Source organism: Phacochoerus africanus, chromosome 4 (assembly GCF_016906955.1).
Source record: "Phacochoerus africanus isolate WHEZ1 chromosome 4, ROS_Pafr_v1, whole genome shotgun sequence".
NCBI classification, from domain to species: domain Eukaryota; kingdom Metazoa; phylum Chordata; class Mammalia; order Artiodactyla; family Suidae; genus Phacochoerus; species Phacochoerus africanus.
In genome coordinates, this window is record NC_062547.1 from 60,140,349 (window position 1) to 60,158,283 (window position 17,935).

The 17,935-nt window shown below is 56.4% G+C and overlaps 2 protein-coding genes across 3 annotated transcripts; one reads left to right on the forward strand and one right to left on the reverse strand.

Moving 5' to 3' along the window:
• The first annotated feature begins 822 nt into the window (after nt 1-822).
• HOMER3 (homer scaffold protein 3) lies at nt 823-9,560 on the forward strand. Of its 2 annotated transcripts, none has more exons than XM_047776480.1 (10): nt 823-978; nt 2,538-2,615; nt 2,705-2,861; nt 3,121-3,252; nt 5,307-5,414; nt 6,526-6,647; nt 7,148-7,304; nt 7,652-7,762; nt 7,871-7,957; nt 9,091-9,560. In XM_047776480.1, the coding sequence occupies exons 2-10, from the start codon at nt 2,602-2,604 to the stop codon at nt 9,280-9,282; spliced, it is 1,080 nt and encodes a 359-aa protein (XP_047632436.1). In that variant the 5' UTR covers nt 823-978; nt 2,538-2,601; the 3' UTR covers nt 9,283-9,560. The 2 variants fall into 2 exon arrangements, with proteins under 2 accessions (XP_047632436.1, XP_047632437.1); XM_047776481.1 differs by lacking the exon at nt 823-978 and adding an exon at nt 1,503-1,643.
• Nucleotides 9,561-10,071: 511 nt separating this feature from the next.
• Nucleotides 10,072-17,846, reverse strand: DDX49 (DEAD-box helicase 49). The gene is made up of 13 exons (XM_047776478.1): nt 17,673-17,846; nt 16,687-16,810; nt 16,006-16,091; nt 15,796-15,917; nt 14,758-14,945; nt 14,475-14,615; nt 13,450-13,525; nt 13,036-13,112; nt 12,764-12,861; nt 11,536-11,610; nt 10,804-10,892; nt 10,625-10,696; nt 10,072-10,542 (listed from the first exon to the last, which is right to left on the reverse strand). The coding sequence occupies exons 1-13, from the start codon at nt 17,785-17,787 to the stop codon at nt 10,354-10,356; spliced, it is 1,452 nt and encodes a 483-aa protein (XP_047632434.1). The 5' UTR covers nt 17,788-17,846; the 3' UTR covers nt 10,072-10,353.
• Nucleotides 17,847-17,935: the final 89 nt, after the last annotated feature.

The window sequence follows — 17,935 nt, forward strand, 5'->3', positions numbered from 1 at the left end:
GCTAGGGGTTGAATCAGAGCTGCAGCTGCAGGCCTACACCACAGCCACAGCAACCTGAGATCTAGGCCCATCTGAGACCTACACCACAGCTCACAGAAACACCAGATCTTTTTACCCACTGAGCGAGGCCAGGGATGGAACCCACATCCTCCTGGGTACTAGTTGGGTTTGTTTGGGGTGAGCCACAACAGGAACTCCCCTCACTAGCATTGTTACAGTTGTTTGGGGGGATCAGGGTGGGATGGGAAAGCAGGCAGGGATTCTGAGCAGGGCATCCTGTATCAAGCTCCTTAAGTGCCTACTGTTTGCCTCTCTCTCACCTTCTTCTAGGCCCCTCTCCGCCCAAATCTCTTTGGTTTTCTAGAAACATGCACTGAGCACCTACCGTGTGCAGACGCCTGGACCCACAAGGCGTCAGATGTGCGCTGCCTCTGGATTCCCATCAGGTGAAGAGGGACTTGACCCCCCATTACAGGCAAAAGCAGCAGTGATGGGGAGGGTCCGGCTCACTCTTGAACAAAGGATGAGGCCACATTCTATTCTGTCCACCTAGGCCTGTCTCTGACTCCTTCCTCCATCTCTCTGTCTCTGGGTCTGGGTCTCTGTCTCCATTGCATCCCCTGTCCCCTTCTGTACCCGTCTTAATATCCCGTCCACAATCCTCCCCACTTCCTCCCTGCTCCCACCCCTCCCTCTCCCCCTCGCCGCGGAGGGCCGGCAGGGGGCGCTGCGGGACGGCCTCGGCCGCCCGGGGAGGCGGGGCGGGCGGCGGCCGCGTCGGGACCGGCCGCGATGGGACCGGAGGCGGCGCGGGCGGCGGCGGCGGCGCAGACAAAGGCGCGGGCGGTGCGGCGGGCGGTGAGGAGGGCGCGGGCCCCGGAGCCAGCGAGCGAGCGGGGCGCCCGGCTTCGAGGAGTCGGCGCCGTGGGGCCGCACCCGTCTCGCGCCCGGACATTTGCGGGGCGCCGAACCGTCAGGGTGAGCCCGGATAGCTGAGCCTGCACTGGGTGCAGGGGGTTGGGGGCGCCAAGTTCTGGGACTGGGGACAGGGCTCGGGGGTCCTCGAAATTCCGAATACGGAGGCTGGGGGCGGATCAGGGAGCCCCGAAGTTCCAGGGCTTGAGAGGGCACAGGAACCCTGAAGTTCCGGAGTCGGGGTCGGGGAGGGCACAGTACGACGGGTTCCCCAAGTTCCGGACCTAAGGTGGAGGGGAGGCGCGAGGGGACGCCGAAATTCCAGACCTGGGGATGGAAGGGTGGCAGGGGTCCCCGAAGTTCAAGAGCCAGGGACAGCGGGGAGGATCCCCTAAGTTCTGGACCTGTAGTTGCAGGAGGTAGATAACATGTCCCCGGAGTTCTGGATCTGGAGTCAGGGGGAGGGGGGGAGGCGTAGCAGGGATCTTGGAAATACCAAGGTCCGGGATGGCACTTCCTGCATTTGGGGCGCACATGGGGCACCCGGCTTCTGACGGGTGGGGATTCGATCCTGAGCGAGTATCTCCTCAGATCCCCTGGGCTGGGGTTCCTGGGGTGGGGCTTCGCCCCCGCACGCGATTGTGGATCCCGTACACCGGGCGGGGTCAGGCCCCCCTTTGGGAGCCCCGCTGCCGGCAGCAGCGGCGTCCGAGGCGCATGACTAGTTGGTGAGTAACTTTCCCCAACGCCTAGAATCGCTGCAGGAGCATCCGGGCAGGGAGGCCCGAGTTTCTGGGACCCCCTGCGCCCAGAACCCTGGCTCAACCCGGGACCTAGCCCCAACCCCGGCCAAAGTCGCTGCCCCTCCCCCACCCAGGGGCTCCGGTTTCAGACCCTGTGACCGGGACAGCAGCTGCCCAGGACAGAGGAGGGGGGCATTCCCCCTCTGACCATGGAGGCTGCTGGGTCGGGGCCTCTCTTCCCTTAGTTTGCCTCCCCCTTCCCCCAGGTCCTCCCCTAGGAGTCCCCCCCAACCCCAGGGTGTTCAGATTAAGTGGTGAGAGGTGGTGCGGACTGAGTGATGATTGGAGGCCACCACCTTGAACCTGTTTAGCCACATGTTGTTTTTTTTAACTAGGCTGAGGGCTCCCTGGGGGCTTTGACTCTGAGGTGTGCCTCTGCCCTAAGGTGGAAGCTTAGGGGTCTCTTTTTGGGTCCAGAAGGGGACTGGTTTCCCAGTAGGCACCTGCCAATGCTCCACTTTTTGATGGAGGCTCTGCTTTGGGAGTGATGGATGAATGTGTCAGGAAGTACTACACAGGAGTTGGCCTTGGCCTCCTCAGCCCAACCCAGAGATTAAGAAGACTTCACTGGGGGTCTAATAACCAAGAAGATGAGAGGTTTATGCTGGTAGGAGCCACTTGGCTCCTATCAGAGGTAGTCTCCTGCCCAGGGTGTTGCAAGGGCTTCTTCTAGATGGGGAGAGTTGGGGTCTTTTTGCTGAGACCTTTGAGCTTGAAGCTCTGTGAATAGTGAACCTGGTGGGTCCTGGGGTTGGACATGCTTGGCCTCCCTCAGCCTGGCCTGAAGGACACTCACAGGCCCCCCTTCTCCCCGCAAAGGCCAAACCAGCAGCTCCTACCATTCTTCTGGCTGCCCCTTGGAGCCCACAGACCAGCCTGACCAATGTCCACAGCCAGGTGAGCCTCTGCCTCTACCAGCTTGACCCTTAGTCTTCTGAGATGGGGGGCATTGCCTGGCCTCCACTGAGCACCCTCTCCCCACACAGGGAGCAGCCCATCTTCAGCACTCGAGCACATGTGTTCCAGATCGACCCGGCCACTAAGCGGAACTGGATCCCTGCGGGCAAACACGCACTCACTGTCTCCTACTTCTACGATGCCACCCGCAATGTCTACCGAATCATCAGCCTTGGGGGTGCCAAGGTCCTGGTGGGGCCTGGGTGGGGTGCCAGGTGCCAAGGATCCCAGTGACAGGGGTGGGTTCAGTTGCTGCTTTGCTGTGTGCTTTGGGAGCACGGGGTGGTGGTGGGGTGCCCTGAGTCTTTCTGGGCCTCAATCTTCCTCTTGAAATGGCCAAAGACCTCTGAGGTGCTAATACAAAGTGATATCCCCCGGGGAAGGGGTTCATGTTCATTATTACCAGTTCCCATCAACCATGAACTTTGCTTCCCCTCCCCCCCAGGCCATCATCAATAGCACTGTCACCCCCAACATGACCTTTACCAAAACCTCCCAGAAGTTCGGGCAGTGGGCAGACAGTCGCGCCAACACTGTCTATGGCCTTGGCTTTGCTTCTGAACAGCATCTGACACAGGTGGGCCTGTGGGGGTACATGGTGGGAGGAACGGGGCTAGGGATGGGTCTTCTCTTGGGTGCTGGGGGACCCTGGACAGATGGCTGGGCCTCCATTTTTCCAGCTGCAGAATAGCCATACAGAATTGGACAAGCAGAAAGAAAGAAAGAAAACAGAATTAGACAAGCCAGTGGCCCCTTCCCACTTCCCTGGTTCACATCCCAGCTCTGTTGCCTGCCTGCTCTGATTTCAGAAGCACCTGCCCCTCCCTGGATGCCTGGGATGTGCTTCCTCCCCACACACCCTAGCACTACCTTCATTATCAACTTCCTCTACCCTCAGCTGTTCTAGGGTTCAGTATTGTCTCTCTCTCTTTTTTTTTTTTGTCTTTTTACCTTTTCTAGGGCCGCTCCCGTGGCATGTGGAGGTTCCCAGGCTAGGGGTCTAATGGGAGCTGTTGCCACTGGCCTACGTCACAGCCATAGCAACTCAGGATCCAAGCTGCGTCTGCGACCTACACCACAGCTCACTGCAATGCCAGATCCTTAACCCACTGAGCAAGGCCAGGGATCGAACCTGCAACCTCATGGTTCCTAGTCAGATTTTTTAACCACTGCGCCCCAATGGGAACTCCTCCCTGTTCAGTATTGTCTTACCCATTGTTTCCCTTAATGGTTAGTGTTCTCTGAGTCCTGTTGAGCTCATGAGACTTTTCTTCTAGAAGCATTCGTTTTCCTTTCTTTTCTTTTTCTTTTCTTTTCTTTAATGGCCCCACCTGTGACATATGGAAGTTCCAGGCTAGGGGTCGAATCAGAATGCAGCTGCCAGCCTACGCCACAGCAATGCCAGATCCAAGCCTCATCTGCAAAGTACACCACAGCTCATGGCAATGCCGGATCCTTAACCCACTGAGCAAGGCCAGGGATCGAACTCTCATCTTAATGGATACTAGGGTTCAGGTTCAATCCCTGGCCCGTTAACTTCTATATGCTATAGGCTTAACCAAAAAAAAAACCCTTTTTTTTTCAAACTAAGGAAATTTATTTTAAAATGAAAAAAATATATAGTGTATCCTACCCTAGCTGGAAAAGTGGTAGGTAAATGTAAACTATAGCATAACAAAAATGAGATCCGGGAGTTCCCATCGTGGCGCAGTGGTTCACGAATCCGACTAGGAACCATGAGGTTGCGGGTTCGGTCCCTGCCCTTGCTCAGTGGGTTAACGATCCGGCATTGCCGTGAGCTGTGGTGTAGGTTGCAGACGCGGCTTGGATCCTGCATTGCTGTGGCTCTGGTGTAGGCCAGTGGCTACAGCTCCGATTGGACCCCTAGCCTGGGAATCTCCATATGCCGTGGGAGCGGCCCAAGAAATAGCAAAAAGACAAAAAAAAAAAATGAGATCCGGGTGATTACTTTCTCACTGGCTAGAGGTGCCTCTCAGAGGCTCCAAGGCCAAGACCTGCTTTTTCTTGGTGATAAAAGGATATTCAGGAGTTGCCTCCATGGCTCAGTGGTTAACGAATCTGACTAGCATCCATGAGGATGCAGGTTCGATCCCTGGCCTCATTCAGTGGGTTAAGGATCCGGCGTTGCCATGAGCTGTGGTATAGGGCGCAGATGAGGCTCAGATCCTGAGTTGCTGTGGCTGTGGTGTAGGCTGGCAGCTACAGCTCCGATTATGCCCTTATCCTGGGAATCTCCATACACCATGGGGTGGGGTCCTATATAAAAGCAAAAGCAAAAAAAAAAAAAAAAGATATTCACAAGTGTCTCAGGCATGAAAGACAGATTAGCTGAAACAAGCCTGATTGAGAGGAAAAGGAGATCCCTTTCTCAAGATGGCTTAATATGATACACATCCATGAACATCCCAGCCCTTGACACCCACTCTACTCATTGAGCATCATCCAAGCCTTCTTCCCACTCTTCCAGTTCATGAGATGAGGGCGATGCACTCAGTTCTAAAGTTCCTTCCAAAGGAGCAGAGCTAGCACTGGGTGGGTGTTCTGTGGTGGGGCCCTGTGGGAGGGGGCTGGGAGTTTGTTGACTTTCTGTTCTTGTCCCCCCTTCCTCAGTTTGCTGAGAAGTTCCAGGAAGTGAAGGAAGCAGCAAGGCTGGCACGGGAGAAATCTCAGGATGGGGGGGAGCTCACCAGTCCAGCTCTGGGGCTTACTGCCCACCAGGTCAGCACTCTCCATCCCATGTCTGCCAAGAATTCAGCTGATATTGGGGGGTCTAAGTGCTGTACCGGTGCCCAGGACCAAATGTTCACAGATGATATAAAGCTAGATCGGTGCAAGGACCATAGAAGAGGGGTGTGGGTGCTAGGAACATGTCAGCATGGTCCTAGGGGGTCTGTCCTAGCCTCAGATTAGAATTAAAGGAACTCCTGTTGTGGCTCAGCAGAAATGAATCTGACTAGTATCCATGAGGACGCAGGTTTGATCCCTGGCCTTGCTCAATGGGTTAAGCATCCAGCATTGCTGTGAGCTGTGGTGTAGGTCGCAGATGCAGGTCAGATCCCGTTTTGCTGTGGTTGTGGCATAGGCCAGTGGCTACAGCTCTGATTAGACCTCTAGCCTGGGAACCTCCATATGCTGCAGGTGTGGCCCTAAAAAGACAAAAAAAAAAAAAAATTAGAAGAAGAAGATCAGAGAACCAGTTCACATGGCAGAGTTGAGACATGGAAGTTGAAACGGCTAAGTAGAGGGGCAGAGTAAAAAAAAACCGTCCCTGGGTATTTCCCCCACTAATTTATTTATAATTTATCGACCACCTACTGTGTGTCTCACCCAGGGCTGGGCACTGGGGTTAAGGAGATGAAAAAGTTGGCTATGGTCCTGGCAGCAAGGGGATTCATAATTAATCCCCCCTGATGGAGTGAGTTTCCTGTAGGAATCTTAAATTGATGTTGAAATTTGGCCCCAGGGAAGGTCAATGCTATGAAGGAATAACAGGGAGGCTTCAGATTGCAAACCCCGCCTCCCCTTTGCAGATTTTGAGTATCTCCCTGTGTTTAGGCTGGCCCGCCTCAGGGTTGCTCCCCTAGGGAGTTGGTAAGAGCCCAGCGGGCCATGTGGGGGCAGGGCCCAGAACTCCAGCCCAGAGGGCAGGGGCTCCATGGACGGTAGGTGAGGAGGGGAGAGGCGCAGTCAGATCCCAGACCTGGGAAGGGTCCCCTGCCCTGTCACGACCCGAGCGATTAACATCTACCCTGATCCCAATAATGCCCTTCTAACCAGCCCTTGACTGAAGCCACCCCCACTGTGTCCTTACTTCTGCCCACGCCCTTAGGTGCCCCCGAGCCCCCTCGTCAGCGCCAACGGCCCCGGCGATGAGAAGCTATTCCGCAGCCAGAGCGCGGACGCCCCGGGCCCCACTGAGCGTGAGAGGCTCAAGAAGATGCTGTCCGAGGGGTGAGGCGGTAGGGCGGGGCACAGGGGCGAGGCAGGACGAAGGGGAAGCGGGGGAGAGGAGGTTCCCAGAAGCTGTTGAGACTCGTTCAGGCGGCGGAATCTAACAGTGGACCCAAGGCTTGGGGTCGGGGAGGAGACACCCAGATTATGCTCCTTCAAGAGCCAAGCCCACCCCTGCCTCTTCCATATCTCGGGCTAACCCCGGCCGTCCACGCCTCCACCAGCGAATTCTAAACCCACGGGTGCCTCCCAACCCCACCTCATTCTGTCCACGCCCCCCTGGGCTGATCCTGCTGGGCATTCCGACTGTGTCTCTCAAAACTGACCAGCGCCTCCCCGCCCGCGCAAGACCCCGCCTCCCCCGGTACCTTCCCACCCTGTAGCCTCGAGGTATCTTGACCCCGCCCATAACCACGCCCCCTAGCACAGCACCGCCCTCACCCGGTCCTCCGCCCAGTGAGGCCCCGCCCTGCCCTCTGCCGACTCCAGTGTTCCCGCAGCTCGGTGGGCGAGGTGCAGTGGGAGGCCGAGTTCTTCGCGCTGCAGGACAGTAACAACAAGTTGGCGGGCGCCCTTCGAGAGGCCAACGCCGCCGCCGCCCAGTGGAGGCAGCAGCTGGAGGCCCAGCGCGCAGAGGCCGACAGGCTGCGGCAGCGGGTGAGGGAGCCCCTCCCTCCCAGAGACCCCAAGTGGTCCAGGCCACTGTGAAGTCCCTGCCCCCTGTCTGTCTCGGGTCCGCTGGCTGGCTGTGTGATCTCCGCAGGTCTCTTCCCTGACCTGAGCCTTAGTTTTGTGCTCTGTAGTATGGGTTTGAAATAATGTGAGCCTCAGAGGGTTGTCCTACCTTTAAGACCCTAAAGTCCCATCTGCCAGAGTCAGGGTGGTGGCCCCAAATAGAAGGGGTGAGTGCCCAGTCATGGGCTTGACTGATCAGGAGGCATATTCCCCACGGGTCAGCAGAGTACAGACTGGGGGTCAGGGAACTGACCCTCCTATCTTTGCAGGTGGCTGAACTGGAGGCCCAGGCTGCCACTGAGCCACCCACGGTCACTGAGAAGGAGGGGCCAGGCCAGTCTCTGGAGCAACTGGAGGCACTAGTGCAAACCAAGGACCAGGTGTGTGAACTGTCTGTGTGCATGTGTGTTTCCTTGGGCTTTGCCTTCCCTGATCTCCTATGGGGGAGCCAGGGCCCTCAGAACAGATCCTGGGAACTTCTCCACCAGGAGATCCAGACGCTGAAGAGCCAAACTGGTGGGACCCGAGAGGCACCAGACACCACCGAACGTGAGGAGACACAGCAGAAGGTGCAGGTGTGTGTGGTTGCTGTGGGGGTGGGATGACTGCCTAGGGCCCCCAGCCCCTGGTATGGGACAGACGTGGGATCTCCCTTTCCTGGTGGGTTCTGGGCAGCTATGTGCTTCCCTGAGCCTCAGTTTCTTCATCTATGAATGCAGTCAGGAAGACATCTAAGGTTGTGAAGGATTCAGGTGACCAGGTACCTGGAGGGATTCAGTCACAGTGGGTGGTTTATAAGCAAGTTATTAGTATAATATTTCATCTCATTCCTTTCATGCAACCAGCAGTTTTGAGTTTGTTTTGGTTTTTTTTGTTTGTTTGTTTTTTGCTTTTTAGGGTCACAGCTGCAGCATATAGAAGTTCCCACGCTAAGGGACAAACCAGAGCCACTGCTGCCAGCCTACCCTACAGCCACAGCAGTGCCAGATCTGAGTCACATCTATGGCCTACGCAGCAGCTTGCAGCAATGCTGGATCCTTAACCCACTAAGCAAGGCCAGGAATCAGACCCACCTCCTCATGGATACTAGTTGGGTTCCTAACCCACTGAGCCGAAGCAGGAACTCCCAACAAGCAGTTTTTGAATCTCGGTTGAATCTCCATTCTTGACCCCATCAAATCCTCACACATCCCCAGCCTGAGGTTGGGAGCCTTCATTTGTACCCATGTGTGGCTGGCCTGGCTTTCACTGAAGACTTTATCTGAGAAATGTTCCTGAGGGCATGTCCTGTGAGTCCAGCAGGTGGAGAAGTTAGAGGATCTCTTCTTCCCCCAAAGAGAGAGAAATTGGGAGAGGGATACCCCCTGTTTTCTTCTGGGCGGAGTGTTCAGCATGTGCAAAGGCCCTGGGGTGGGGTGGGGGAGTCATTATGTTCAAGAAACCACAAGGAAGCCAGCAAGGCTGAGTTGGAATGAACAAAGAGAGGAAAGAGGGCTATGTATTTCATTCCCAGTGTGATAGGTGACAGGAGAGTTTTGAATAGAAGAGGAAAGTGGTCAGTTCAATGATGTTCAAGTTGGCAGGGGGACCAGGGAAGCCAGGCGACATAGAAGGTTTGGCCCAGAGTGGAGGCTGTGGGGATACCATTGAGATGCTGGACCCTTCAAACTTGCTGGGGCCCCCAACCCTGCTTGCCCTCTCCCTGCAGGACCTGGAGACCCGAAATGCAGAACTGGAGCACCAGCTGCGGGCAACTGAGCGCAGCCTGGAGGAGGCACGGGTAGAGCGGGAGCGGGCACGGGCCGAGGTGGGCCGGGCCGCGCAGCTGCTGGACGTCAGGCTGTTTGAGCTGAGTGAGCTGCGGGAGGGCCTGGCCCGCCTGGCCGAGGGCTCGCCCTGAGTCTGCCTCCGGGTATATGTGGGGGCAGGGGTGCCCACGGGAGCTGGTTTTACATGAACGATTCCCGCCTGGGGCACGGGCCAGGCCGCAGGCGGCACAGTGGGCCATTCACCTTGGCAGGGACTGGGGCCCAGCTCAGCCTGGGGAGGGCCTGTCCACCGTACTCTAGTCAGCCCCGGCTGTTCACAGCTCGGAGGCTGTTTTTGAGCTTTTCATTGTGTAGAATTTCTAGACTCCCTGGGGTGCATACCAGTGCCCACATTACATTTCTAAGCGTGGCTGTGTGTGTGTGGTGTGTGAGCCATGGGTACCTGACCGCCGTCACTGGGCTCTCTGTCCGCCCTCAGTCTGTATAGGGCTTGGTAAGCCATTTGGAGGGCTCTGCCCATGTTTTCTGGACCAGTTTGGACTAAGGCAGACCCTGCTTAAGCCTGCCCCCCTTCACTCTGGCCATAAACCCCCAATGCCACCAGGTGGGCGGGTGGGGAAGCTCCTAGAACATGGCTGTGTTCACTAGGCATGTGATCTCGCCTAAACCTCACATCTGCATCTGCAGAGTAGGGCACTTGCTGTTCCCATTTTCCAGATGAGGCCCATATAAGGGGCTTCACCAACCCAAGGTCACCTAGCTGGAATGGTCAGCCCTGCAGTTCAAAGCTTTGGGGCTGGTCCAGCAGAATGAAGAACTTGAGGGGTGGAGTGGGGGCGACATGATGTTCTGAGGGGCTGGAGAACCACAGGCAGCCACACCCTCCTCCCTCTGCCCCCTCTCCCTGAGAGTCCGACCAGGAAAGTCAAAAGATCCATTTATTGAGCATCTCCTGCAAGTGACGCGCCTTCGCTGTGTGGCTCCATCGCACACCCACGGTGACACTGGCTTGGGGTCACTGTATGTGGACTTGGGCCCAACCTCATAGCCAGTGTTCTTTCCTCCTCTGCAGGCTGCCTCTTGGCCAAGGCTCTGAAAAGGGGCCACCAGGGGCTACAGGATGGAGGGGCCGTGCACTGCACAACGTGGGTGTCCGTGGGCTCCACCGAGGGAGACTGGGCACAATGGGAGTGGTGTGGAACTCAGGCTGGGCCCTGAGTGGGTGCTGGAGATGAGTGGGCCCTGGGCTGGGCTCTGGGTAGACAGCCCCCGTGGCCAGCCCTGCCAGCCTTCTGCCGCTGCAGTGCCTGCTCCACTTTCTCCTTGAAGCGCCGGTTCTTCTGCTTGATCTTGGCCAGCTCCGCCTTGCGCTTGGCCTCCAGGTCCGGATCCTGACACAGGGAGGACCAGAAGGTGGCTAAGCTGATCATCCTCCCCTTTCCCCTCCCCTCCCCCAGCCAGCTCAGCCCTCACCTTCCCCTCCAGGATCATCTGCTTCCGCTTGTTAATCTCCTTCTTCTCATCAAAGTTGGCCGCCTCCAGTTTCTGGGGGGCAGGGAGAGGCTGTCATGGGGGGTCACCATCCTGAAGGACACGCCCTGGGCCCGGAGGTCCAACTCCTGTCTCACACCAGCCCCCTTCCCGACACTCACAATCTCGCACTCCCTCCGCACCACGTTGACCTGAGTGAGGATCTGCAGCACCTCGGCTTCCTCCACTGAAAACTCCTCCAGCTTCTTCTCTGTGGGGACACCAGGGGCCCGGGGTGGGGGAGGGAGGAGTGCAGAGGAGGGTAGACAGGGACAGGAATTTCAACCACATGGTGAGTTCCCCTTGTGGCAGGGCATGCAAGACCATCTGGGGTCATATCAGATAAAGGGTCAGGTGGGCAAGATCTAGGGTTTCAGACTTAAGGAAGGGACAAACTGCTCTTTTTTCGTTGTCAGCGACACTATGAATTTGGTTAGGAGTTTTGTTTTTTGTTTTTCCTGAAAATGGTGTCCTTTAAAGTCATGGCCTTTCTGAATCTTAGGACCATTTATGCAGTGACTGAAAATGACCCAGAGATTCTTGGTCTTGGCAACACATTAAACCACCCACCCAAGGGAGGTTTTTGAACATGTTCAGGCCTTGTCCCTGGGGCTTCTGACTCATCCACGGGGACGACCCACAAACTCCGGTCTGAGAAACCAAAGTCCCTTCCCACCAGATGCTATTACAGAGCTTCTCTTTCAACAACTGGGCAACAGAAACTTATTTGGGGGTTGTACAGGAAGGGAAGCGTGGTTTCAGCCTACCCATGTGAGCAGGCTAGCGGGCATCTGATGGGGTGATTGGGCATCTCACCCAGAGGCCCCACCTCCCCCCAACCCTGCTCCACTCACTGATTTGCTCCTCGATGGCGTGTACCAGGTGGATGTCATATTGCGTCACCAGCGTGATGGCCTGTCCCTGCCGCCCTGTGGAGACACATGCAAGCCGTGTGCTGGAGGCCAAGATGAGGGGCCAATAAAAGCAGGTCCTGACCCCTTGGCAGCTCAGGGTGCCTCTTGATCAGGGAAAACAAGGCAGGAGCTTGGTGGGCAGGTGGGTAGAGATGAAGGAAGCCTAGGGCATCAGAGCTCAACCCCCTGCCCACCCTCTTTGTGGCAGGCAGGTCTGCCCTGGGGATCTGCAGGACTCCAGGGAGAGGCAACTCTCCTCACAGCTTACCCTTCACAGCAGCTTGTGATGTGGTTGATTTCCCTTTTTGGTGTAGCCTTCAGGGAGCCCAGGCCAAGTCATGTCAGCAATAAGCCCTGACAGGCTTCACCCAGACCTCTGCACACTACTTTCTCAGTTCCCTGTTTCTGTAAGTGACCAGTGCTTCAATGGCACAGACAGTTGACTAGGTCCAAGACCTTCAGAATGGCCCCAAACAGGTGTCACAGTTCAAAGTTTTGGGGCTGGTCCAACGGAATGGAGAACTTGAGGGGTGGGGTGGGGGATGACATGATGTTATGGGGTGACAAGATCTTGTTACCCACTGTTTTCCGAGGCAGATGTGCCCTGCCTAGAGAGCTGATGTGACCTGCCTGAGGCCACAGGGCAGAAGAGAAGGGCCAGGCTCAGTCTGGCCCCAGAAACCATGTCTCCCCCAACTACTCCAGCAGTGAGAGAACCTCACAAACTCTGTGCCCCTCCTGAGTGGGGCTGGGGAGCAGACACAAGGATGCCTCCTAGCCAGAGTCACAGTGAGGGGTTGAACTTGGATGCCAAACCCTACACAGCAGCAGCACAGCCACTAGGACTCATACACATATTTGCTGCTGGGCCCTGACTAGCAGCCCTGGGGTGAGGCAACAGGGAGCAGTGGGGACTGGGGCAGTGAGTGCTGTCCCCAGGGATAGCGCATGTTGCTCAGTTAGCGCTGCCTAGACCACATGGAGGGGACAGAGCACCCTCTGCGGTTTAGAAAGAACGATTCCCCCAATTTGCAAATGCTGCCTCTAGGATCTCTCACCTGTGGGCTGTGGCCCTCCCATGTCCCACCAGCTCATGACTTTGGCTCCTCATGGTGTGGGCAGGTGGGAGGGACAGGAGCCCAAAGGCCACCCCGCCCTGTCTGCTCACCTGCGCGGGCTGTCCGGCCAACTCGATGGATGTAGATCTTCGGGAGCCCAGGGGTGTTGTGGTTGATGACCACCTGCACTGTGGGAATGTCCAGGCCCCTGTAGGTAGAGGCCAATCAGCACCTCTGTCCATGTGGGGACAGCAAGTTTGGGACTCACCCAAGGTCACTCAGCAGTGAAGCTGGGGCTGCCTGACCTGAGCCCAAAGCCAGCCTCCCCCTCTGACCCTTTTCTGGGATGTCATGGGGGAGAGAGTACCCTGGAGGGGCTCACCGGGAGGCCACATCTGTGGCGATCAGGATCCGGTAGATGCTGGATTTGAACTTGGCCAGGGCGGCAAAGCGTTCTTTCTGTGCCAGATTGGGGAGACAATTGAGGGGTTGGGGGAGAGGGTGGTCAGGTAGCATCTCGACACACATGTGAGCACTTACATGTGAGGCCTGGGGACAGGGCAGAGGCCTGGGGACAGGGCAGAGGCCAGGACAGTTGCTGACCTCACGAGGCTCACAGTCCAGAGAGGGAGAGATCCTTGAGGATGCCAGAGTGAGGCAGGCGGGTGGCAGGAAGAATGTTCCCAGGCAGAGGAAAGGGCCTGGGCAAAAGCTCTGAGGATGGGAGGAGTCTCTGGGGCGAGACTGGCAGGTGAGGGTCACCTACGGGGCTCTATGGGGCCACCCGGCACCTCACCTGTTTCATCATGGAATGCAGGGCCACGGTGGGGAAGTTGAATTTTCGCAGCATCATGCACAGGATTTGGCAGGTCCTGGCAGGAAGGACATGTGGTCAGCCCATCCAGTGCCAGGGTCCTGGGAAGGCACTGTCCCTCCCACCCCCAATACCCTAAGCAGGTGGTCCCCCATAGCTGGGGAAGGAGTAGCAGGGGTGCAGTGTCCTCCCTTCCCCTGACCTAAGCCAACAAGCGTGGGCCCTACATCCAGACTTTTTTGGTAGCCAATATATTGGTTGGGGGCGGGCAGCCAGTTAAGTCTCCTGAGTGCATTGTGGGCTGCCCTTCTATTCTGACTCATACCAGACTAGACTACAGTTTCTTGACAATCTCCCCAAACACATCAAAGGATTCTGACATTCTTTTTGGGGGGATGGGGGGGCGCACCTGTGGCATATGGAAATTCCCAGGCTAGGGGTTGAATTGGAGCTGCAGCTGCTGGCCTACACCACAGCTCATGGCAACGCCAGATCTTTAACCCACTGAGCAGGGCCAGGGATTAGACCCAAGTCCTCAGGGACACCACTGGGTTCGTTACCACTGAGCCACAATGGGAACTCCAACATCAAAGGATTTTGAAATTCCTGGGCCTGGGCAGAAGACAGCCCAGGTGTTGGGGCTGATATGCCGGGACTCAGAGACACCCTGAGACCATGTGGACAGGCCGTTCCAGGGCCTTTCCAGATGCTGCAAGGGTCTCCCAGGGAAAGCCTGAGGTCCCCGGCCCTTCCAGTTAAGGGTAGGTCTGAGGAACCCCAAATCCTGACTCTGCCATCAAAAGGGATGACCTTAGAAAATTGCTTGACCTCTCTGAACCTCCTTGAGTGAATCCCCCAAAACTGCTAGTCTGAGCAAAGGCCCTGGAATGCCAAGATTGGCTGTGTGCCTCACACCTGCAACCTGGGGCCAGCTCTTAGACTTCTGTGAAGGGCTGTGTGTGTGGGGGTGTCTGGGGGACGGGAGTGGTGGGCCTCCCTGTGCTCACTTGCACGTGTTGGTGAAGATGATGATGGACCAGTCCTCGTGCTCGTCCTGGAAGTTCTGGATCAGGTGGACCAGGTACGCATCCTTGACCTTCTCGGGCACTAGCAGGTAGCGCTGGTCCAACTGTTCTACAGTACGCACCCTGGGGATAGGTGGGCCGGTTCCCCTTCTGTTGTTGAGGCCAATGCCCCGCCCCGCCCATGGGCAATAATCTCTGTTGGATGTGAGCCCTCCCCACCCCCACTGCCTGCCTTGTTCCTCCAGGAATGTGGCTGTGGACTCACGGGGCCTGAGCCTCCCAGAAGAAGGGCTGGTTGGTGGCAAGGCTCTGCAGCTCCCTCAGCGTGTCAGTCAGTGTGGCACTGAAGAGCAGCGTTTGCCTGCGGGCCGGCACGGCTGCCAGGATGGCCTCCAGGTCCACGGTGAAGTCAGTGCAGCCCTGCTCCAACAGCCGGTCGGCCTCATCCATCACCTGGAGCACAGGGGCGGGGTGGGCATCTGGGGTCAGGGCACTGTCCAAGGCCTGCCCACACATCCAGGCCCCCCCCCCACGTGCCTCCTTCTTGTTTTTATCTATCACCCCATCCCAACCCATCCCTAGGGCCACACCGAGGAATATGGAAGTTCCCAGGTAGGGGTCAAATTGGAGCAGCAGCTGCCAGCCTAGGCCACAGCCACAGCAACCCGGGATCTGAGCCACATCTATTACCTACACTGAAGCTCACAGCTACACCAGATCCTTAACACACTGAGAAAGGTCAGGGATCAAACCCATGTCCCTATGGATATTAGGCTCATTACTGATGAGCCACAGTCGGAACTCTCTCCTTTCCTGGTCTTGGACGTGGGTCCTGGAGCACTCTCCCTCTGTGTCTTAGAGGCCTGCTCCCTCACCCATCTCAGTTCCGATGTCACCCCCTCAGAGAGGCCATGCTCCCGATTATCTTCGCAAGTACAGGCCCCCTCTTCTTGGTCTCTGAACTGTCTTTTTTTTTTTGCCTTTTTTTTAAGGGCCTCTCCTGCTGCATACAGAGATTCCCAGGCTAGGCGTCTAATCAGAATTACAGCTGCCGGCCTACGCCTTAGCCACAGCAATGCCAGATCCGCACCACATCTGCAACCTACACCACAGCTCATGGCAATGCCAGATCGTTAACCCACTGAGCGAGGCCAGGGATTGAACCCACAACCTCATGGTTCCTAATCGGATTTGTTTCCACTCCCCTGAGCTGTCCTTGTCACCATTCCTAACGTGGTACTGGATGGCTTGCGGACACGCATTTCACAAATGAATGATGAATCAGTACCCCAGGCCAACTCACCAGGAAGCGGATCTTCTTTATGCTGAAGGTGTTGGAGCTGCGGAGGTGGTCAGCAAGGCGCCCTGGTGTGGCAATGACCACGTGTGGTTTTCTGGACAGCTCCAGGGCCTGTGCCACCATGTCTGTGGGTGGAGGGCAAGAGGTGGGGCTGGGAGGATAGTCTGAAGCCTCAGGGTTTCCATGCCCAGAGCCTCCCTGGGCCTCTCATACCCATGCCACCAACGATGATGCAGTCTTTCAAGCCCAGAGGCTTCCCCAGGACCCGGAACTGCTCTGCAATCTGGTAGGCCAGTTCCCTGTGGGTGTGAAGGGGCCAGGATGGGTCAGATAGGGGTTTTGTGCCTGCCTCTCATTCCTATTCCATCCCAGGGCCTCCTGACTGGCCCTCTCCTGTTCACACACCTTCCACAGCCCCCAGTCCCCTTAGCACAAAGGTTCTGATACTGAGTGTTGGAGGCTCATTGTGGCCCCTGCCCTCTAACCAGGTCCCAGAACAGCTCATGGCTCGTCACCTGCCAGTCCCACTCAAACTGGCCCTGTCTCTTCCCATGTCCTCAGCAATCACACCACAGTCTTCAAAGCCTGAGACCCAAGTGTCAGTACCCCCTCCTCAAGGGCTGGTCAGTGTCCAGGTCCCCTCCTCTCTGCCCCCAGCTCCAGCTCCACCCAGACCTCTTTTCTGCCCATGTCCCTGCTTCCTGATCTTCCTGCTTGCCCTGAATCAAGCCTCATGCTCAGCACTTTCCACATATCATCTTGTTTAATTCTTCAGTACCCCTAAGACATAGGCTTAATCTCTGTCCCCACTTTGCACAAATGGAAAGTGCGCTTGCCCAAGAGAACACAGCTGGTTAGCTCCCCCAAGAGGCCTATTGGGGGCCAGAAGCTCACCTTGTGGGTGTCAGGACGAGGCAGAAGATACCATAGGGATCTTCAGACAGCTTCTGCAAGATGGGCAGGACAAACGCTGCTGTCTTGCCGCTGCCTGTCTTGGCACAGCCGAGGCAGTCCCGACCTGGACAGAGGGCAAAGCAGCATCAGAGGTATAACAGATGTTCCACTGGGCCCAGTGTATAACAGTTAAGGTCTAATAAGCAGTTACTGTATGCTCAATACTGGCCTGTGCTCTTTCTGTTTCAGGATTCTGATAACTTACTGTTTTAGCAACTGACAAATTTTAGGAGGAAGAGGCCATTACCATTCCCACTTAACAGAAGGGGGAACAGATCTCAAAGCTTTGCCCAGGACACACTGCCAGTGAGTACAGGCTGGACTGGAACCCACATGCATCTGCCCTGAGATGCCTGCTACTAATCACTACCTCATTTTGACTCCTTCCCAGGGATAGAAGCTTGGGAAACCCAGAATGTTCTCCAAAATCTGCATCCTATGCCCCCAAATGATGCCTTCAGCTTTATTTAATCTCTCAACTTGTCCATCTGAGGCTTCCTAAAAAGCCAGAGGAGTGAGGAGAAAAGCAGTCTACAGACTAGAGTCCTAAATTTACCTAGGTTTACCAGTTGTCGGTACCGGTAATACCGACAACCTCAGTTTCCATCTATGAAATGGAGATAGTAATACAAACTACCGAATTTTCCCAGTGTTATCTACCAGTCACTCATCAAATCATCCCAGCGCTCTGAGGCTATCTATGAAAGCTTCAGAAATTACACCACTTGTGTGCGGAAACACGGCGAGTCAATCGTACAGCCTAAACGCCAACACTGAGTAGTCGACTCCGAGAAACCAGGCTCGCCCGTGAGGCCCCAAAGCTGCCCCTCGACCCACGGTACCGGCGTGGGCAAAAGGGGCGAGAAGGCAAAGTAAGGCGACAGGAGCGGGGAAACCTCCTGTAGAAGAGGCCTAGGTACACTCACCCTCCAGGATGGCGGGGATGCAGCCGAGCTGCACGGGCGTGGGCTGCTTCAAACCCAGCTGCCGACATTGTTCCACGAGCCACGATGACAGCCCGAGTTCAGCAAAGCCAGCCATCCTCACAGTCAGCCCGGTGTGAGCACCCCTGTGAGCCGTGTTTCCGGCGCTTGTCGATGACGTTAGGGAAGCCTTCGCGTTTATTGGATCTGCCTTTTGCGCGACTCCACCCTCTGCAGTTTACTGCCATTCCTAGGCTCATTATATC